Genomic DNA, 6445 nt, shown 5'->3' with positions numbered 1-6445 from the left:
TTTGTGAAATCCCAGCAGACCCAGAAGAAATTCTACCTTTTAGGATAGGCGTGTTGGCACAGGCCTTTAATTCCAAAGACAGGATGATCTCAGTGAGTTTGAGGCCAGTCTGGTCTACATAGCAATTTCCAGGGCTACTTAGTGACCTTGTCTCAAAAAAAAACAAAACAAAAAAAACCGAAACCAAAAACAAAACAAATGAACAAAAAAAAAGAAAGAAAGGAAGGAAGGAAGGAAGGAAGGAACTCAAGGAATTTTATTGTACCATGTGTCCAAAAATCCTAAGTCTCAAAAGATTTTTCTCAATTTATGATGGGTTTACATACACTTCTACTTTGTAAGTTTAAGATTTAATAATAAACTTACCCATGGAACAGTACAGCTTGGCAATATAGTATCCTATAAAATAGTGTTGTTCACCCTTTTACTTCATGGTTATTTGTGTGCAGTGTGTGTGTATATATCTTCATCTGAAGTTGTCCAGGAAAATGGTTCTCTATGATGACTAACTACATCGAATAAGCACTGTAAACACAGAAGGATGTGCCATTTTCTTTCTCTAGTGACTGTAAAGGGTTAAGAGGAGGGAGTTAACATGTCAGGATGGATGAGTGGTATGTAGAGGGCAATAGCGCTGTAAGTTTAAGTAGTTTCTGTACAGGGAGTGAAGTGCATGGTAGGATGGAGAAGAAACGAGAGGGAGGAAGAGGAGGCCGAACAGCCCAAAGGCTTTTTCCATAACTTACGTTTGGTATTCAGTTAGCAGTTAGTTATTTGCAGATCATAGCGTGTTCAGATTGATTCCAGTGCTACCACCTTCAGTCTTCTGCCGGACAGAATTTTAGGGAGACCCTATAGATGTGGAAAAGCATGAGACAGTCAGGGATCCATGTTCTTGGTAGTAATCTGGGGTGGAGGGAGAACTGGGATAAAAACAGGGCTGGGGAATGCAATAGCAGGAACAAGAGTTACAAATTTTTCTGCTCAAATATGTGAGACTTAGTGACTACTAAGTGAGAGGGAAAGTATACTGAAATATTTTCCCAATCATGGCTGTAGGATGTTGTCTGTAAAGACTGTTAGCTGCATGTCATGGTTTACACATATAATCTTGGCACTTGGGAGACAGGCTGGGGCTCATATGTAACAAGAGAGGCACCCTACTGGAAGGGTTATATTAAATTGAATTCAGCAGGCCAGCTGGGGAGCTGGGACTAGAGTCAGAGTGGAGTGGCTTGTGTAAAAGCGGAGGCTTGCTTTGGTGTGTCATGCATGAAAGGGTTGTTTTGGCCTCTGGTGTCAGATAAGCTCATAGGTGGAGATACACTATTAGTGTGAATAACTTAGGAACATAAAGTCCCTCATGGGAACACCACTGCCACGCCCATCCCCTTCCACTTCCTTTAAGTGAAAGGGAATTTATATATTTCAGCAGAGAGGAAGTAGATGTTTTTTCATCTATCTAAAAATACAGTCATATCAGAAGCAGTCACAGCCTAATGACAATATAAAAACTGGTTACTTGCAAATGTGGGAAAAAAACCTGTCACTGATGTGTTCTGTTGTGACAATGACCCTTTGTTAAGATTGTCATAAACAAAAGACAACTTATCTGTTAAGTCTGTCTTTCAGGTAAAGTTTTATCTTGTGTCTGCTAGGTAGTAACAATGCTTTAACATGTTAAGTTCTTTCAGAGTCATGCCATTATCTTAAAATAACCCAGTAAAAAGACACTCATGTTATAAACAAAAAAACAAGAGCTTATACCTTTACACCCAGATCTCAGAAGGCAGAGTCAGGCAGATCTCTGTGAGTTTGAGGCTAGTCTGTTTTACAGAGCTAGTTCTAAGACAGCCAGGACTACACAAAACAAAACAAGACAAAAAACAAACAAAAACCCTGTCTTGAAAAAAAACCAAACAAATTAATTAACTTTAAACATATTCAATGAGGGGCTGGAGAGACAGCTCAGTGGTTAAGAGCACTGGCTGCTCTTCCAGAGGCTGGGGTTGGAGAAGTGGGGGGCTGGGAGGGTGAGAAGGTGGTAGTGTTACATTCCCAGCAGCCTCATGGTGTCTTAGAACCATTCTAACTCCAGTTCTAGGGGATCCAACACTCCTTTTGGCTTCCAAAGGCACCAGCTTTGTCTTGCACATAGAGTACAGAATACATTCAGGCAAAACACCTATTCGTATAAAATTTAAATATTAAAATAAAGTGAGAGATTGAGAGCCAGTGCCTCAGCAGTTAAGAGCCCCTAATGCTCTGAGCTGAGGACCAGAGTTTGCATCCCAGCACACATTTTGTGGCTCCCAGCTCCCTATAACTCCACTTCTGACCTTCATGGGTGTGCACACTCTACCGACAGAAACTCACACACACATATAAACACACTAAAAAAAAAAAGAAAGGTATTAAGTACAAGGTTGCATATTAGGAAGAGGCAAAATATTAATCTAAACTCCTACCTGGGAAAAATAAAACCTGATGGTCCTGAGTTTGTACCAGTTAGCTTTCCCTCCCCACCCTTCTAATCAGTCCTCAGTGATTTGCAATTAAAACATTGGTTTTTGTTCATGGCTAGGGACCGTGGTGATTTTACAGCACTGTGGGCATTTCACATCCATAAAGTAGGATCTGGGGCTCTGTACCAGGTGTTTATTCTTGTTTCCTCTTCCAGAGAGGGATGAAGGTGAGCCGTGCAAGAGGCATGTTGTACTAGGAAGTTCTTGAAAGCAAATGAACAGCTTTTTAAAACTTGCCTCTGTATTTACTTTAAAGGTTTATTTTCATTTTATGTGATAAGTGTTTTGCCTACATGTGTGTATGTGCACCGCATGTGTGCCTGGTGCCCACAGAGGCCGGAAGAGAGCACTGGATCCCCTGGAAGTGGAGTTAGACAATTATAAGTCACCATGTGGGTGCTGGGTCACAAACCTGAGTCCTCTGCAGAAGTGCTCTTAACCACCGAGCCATCTCTCCAACTCTGTATTTATTTGAACAGGAAACATTCTGAATAAATAAAAAAGGGGTCAATATTGACCAAAAAAAAGCTTGATGCGTTTCATTTGTGAATGTTTTATTTTAACTCAATCTTTTTCACATTGTGTATCAGTGTTAAGTAGGAATTTGGGAAATAGAGAAAAATATATGAGCCCTTACAATCTTACAATAAAAATGATGGTGACAATTACTTATGGCATTCATTTTTTATTAGTGTGTTTAGTTGTCATAATAGGGATGATGATGATGATGATGATGATTATCTTTAGCTTATTTTGTTGTCTTTTATGTGTGGGTGTTTCACCTGTGTGTGTATCTGTGCACCATGTGTGCCCGGCTGCCTAAGGTCATCAGCAGAGCGTCCCTAGCACCCTTCCTCTCTTTTTGAGACAGGCCTTGAGTATTCCCAGACTCATGACACCCTCCCCTCAGCCTTCTTAGTGCTAAGATTGTAGGCTGGGATTAGCCGGCACTCAGGAAACAGGCAAGCAGATTGCTGTGAGTTTGAGGCTAGCCTGGTCTACAAAGCAAGTTCCAGGACAGCCAGGGCTACATAGAGAAACTTTGTCTCAAACAGAGAGAGAGTGTGTGTGCGATTTTTCCAGGTTTTCCATAAATCATACTAGTTTGCTTCCCTAAAAGGCTCATATGAGTGTTTGCCTAATGCATCAGCAAACTCATTTCTTCCATGCCCTCAACAAAATGGAATGTTGTCTTTAAAAAAAATCTCAGACCAAACCTTTTTCTAATTTAAGCTGGCAATTGCACTTTAAATTGCATGCTTTTAATTGCTAGAGAATTTTTAAATGTTTGTGATCTTTATTAATATTCCTCATTGGCTTTACACACTTAATACCTTTTCTAGCTGTTATCCGTTTATCACTAAGAGTGTGTAAGACTTGGCAGTCATCAGCATAGTGAGTAGATGATGCCAGAGGGAAAAGGACATAAGGACAGGAGTCAGAGCTGATCCCAGGTGACAGCAACCCTTAAAGTAATGGTTAGTACTCAAGAAGTGGCTACAATGTTAACTAAATGATGATGTAAGGCTCAGCAGGGGAAAAAGAGTGATTAGATATTTTCCCTGCTTTAAAATTAACCCTTTCTTTGGTTTGTTTGTTTGAGATAGGGTTTCTCTGTAGCCTTGGCTGTCCTGGAGCTCTGTAGACCAGGCTGGCCTCAAACTCACTGAGATACACCTGCCTCTGCCTCCTGAATGCTGGTGTGAAAGGCATGTGCCATCACCACCTGGCTAAAACCATTTCTTCCATTTTTATGAAATATTTTTTCCTCAATGTTTACTTAAGTAATTCTGTTATTCAAATTTGTTTTTATATTTTATTGTCTGCTCAGCTAATGTGACTTCACTGGCTCTTTTCTAAGCTTGGCTCTTTTCTAAGCTTAGCGTCATTTTCACAGCCTTGACTATGTTGCATTGTTTTTAAAAATTATATATTTAAAACAAAGCATAAAGTAAGGCTTGTTTATCCACCAGCTGCCCAAGGGGTGAATGGGTGGGTGAGTTGTGGTGGTGAGGACAGAGAAGGGGCAAAGCCCCTCCAAAAACCTTTGTTTTCACCATTGTATGTTGTACATGTGTTTCACAGTCTGTAACTTAGGTTTTTCTAGTTAAAGCAGTGGGTACTATGGAAATTTATTTCTACAACTGAAGTGCTCCTTTGATCCGTGGAAAAGTTAAGTATGTTGTATCACATCACTTGCACGTAGCCTCCCTGGTAGCCAGTTCTATGGTTGCTTTAATTCAGTGTCCTGCCATTTGTGGTTCACAGAATTCAGAAACGGTAGGATTTAGAATAATAGTTTAATTGTTTCGGGTGGGAGGTCCACAGTACAGGAGAGGAACAAGACAACAGTCAGATTCTTTCCGGAGCAGCTGTACCTCCTCAGTCTGCATGGCTTTAGAACATAAGGGGTGTGGCTGGAGTTGCTGACCTAATCAGTAAAGAACTGAAAAGGCTGGCAGGTCTGGTAACCTCCCACAATCAGTCCAGCCTCAGGGAGGCCGAGACAAAAGGACAAACTGAAAGGCCAGCTTAGCCTACATAGGGAGACCATATAACAAAGATTTTTAGAAGAGTGTAATGTGACTATTGGTGCGTAGCTAGGTCCAGGTGTGCTGGAACAAACCTTTAGTCTTGGAGGCAGAGGCAGGAGGATCCCCATAAGGCCAGCCTGGTCTACAGGAGAGCCCGGGATAACAGGACTGCACAGGGAGAGCCTGTCTCAGGCAAACAAAACTTTACCATGTTAAAAAGCTGACGCCTCATTAACTCAGACAAAAGGAACGACAGTCAAAAACTCTGAGTTGTATGTAGCTGAGTGTGTGTAGACTGTGCATGACACGCACCTGTGTTCAGCTCTGGTTTGGGTCTTGGTTGGTTCTTCCACTACTCCCACAGGTGAGTTAATAATGTGCCTTTATGCATCTGTTTCCTGTTACTTCTGAAAAAGAAGGGCATCTCTCCTAAGATGACTCCCTAGATGACTTGATTCCCTTGTTTTAAATTATGACTCAAAATATTTCTTCATGAAACTTTTCTTAAAATTTGTGACCAAGTTTTCTTAAAATTTTAAACTTTAGGGGCGACATACAAGGAATTTGCATAAGACAGCAGTGCAACATGGTGCTGGAGGAGCCTTATTTGTGGTAAGTAATTGGAATTCCTGATAATGGAAAGACTTGGGTATGTGAGAACAGAGGTTAAAGAGCACTTGCTGCTCTTGCAAAGGACTCAGGCTTGGTTCTCAGGCACCCACATAGCAGCTTATAGCTGCCTATAGCTCCAGCTCCTAAGGATCCAACACCACCTTCTGACCTTCGGCAGCTCCTGCATGTACAAACTGCAGACATTTTCTCAGTCACATTCATACGTAAAATGAAAGTAATTTTTATTTAAGAATTTTGATTGGTGTGTATGTCTACATGTATGTATGTCTATGTGGTGCAGGTACTCTTAGAGGCCAGAAGAGAGCATTGGAGACCCTGGAACTGCAGTTACAAGTTTCCCAGTGGGGGTGCTGGGAACTGAAGTCTGGTTCCCTGCAATAGCAGCAAGACTGTTTTGTTTTGTTTTGTTTTCAAGATGGGTTCTCAGTTTAACAGAGCCCTGGCTGTCCTGGAACTTGTCTGTAGACCATGTTGGTCTCAAGCTCAGAGATCTGCCTGCCTCTGCCTCCACCCCCGCCTCCCAAGTGCTGGGATGAAAGGTGTATGTCAGCATGCCCAGCAACTGCAAGCATTTTTAACCTCTAAGCCCATATTTAAATTTCCTGTCTTAATCACACAAGGCTGCCGATTTGTATTTGATATTCGAACTAGAAGATCCCATTCCTAGAAAAGTTTCATAACTTTTTTGGAACTAAAGGTATGCCATTATTATTATTATTATTATTATTATTATTATTATTATTATTATTATTA

The 6445-nt window shown here is 41.1% G+C and overlaps 1 protein-coding gene across 1 annotated transcript in view; it reads left to right on the top strand.

Annotated features, from left to right (window-relative positions):
• Ndufv2 (NADH:ubiquinone oxidoreductase core subunit V2) overlaps positions 1-6445 on the top strand; it is a 20438-nt gene that overhangs the window by 4984 nt on the left and 9009 nt on the right. Inside the window, exon 2 of the mRNA XM_055620716.1 lies at positions 5606-5671. Coding sequence (XP_055476691.1) covers positions 5606-5671 — 66 coding nt within the window. The remainder of the gene's footprint in view (positions 1-5605; positions 5672-6445) is intronic.

The sequence above is a fragment of the Psammomys obesus genome, unplaced genomic scaffold (assembly GCF_907164565.1).
Source record: "Psammomys obesus unplaced genomic scaffold, mPsaObe1.curated_primary_1811, whole genome shotgun sequence".
Taxonomy (NCBI): domain Eukaryota; kingdom Metazoa; phylum Chordata; class Mammalia; order Rodentia; family Muridae; genus Psammomys; species Psammomys obesus.
The sequence above is the reverse complement of the archived record's forward strand: the minus strand, read 5'-3'. Positions and strand labels throughout refer to the sequence as shown.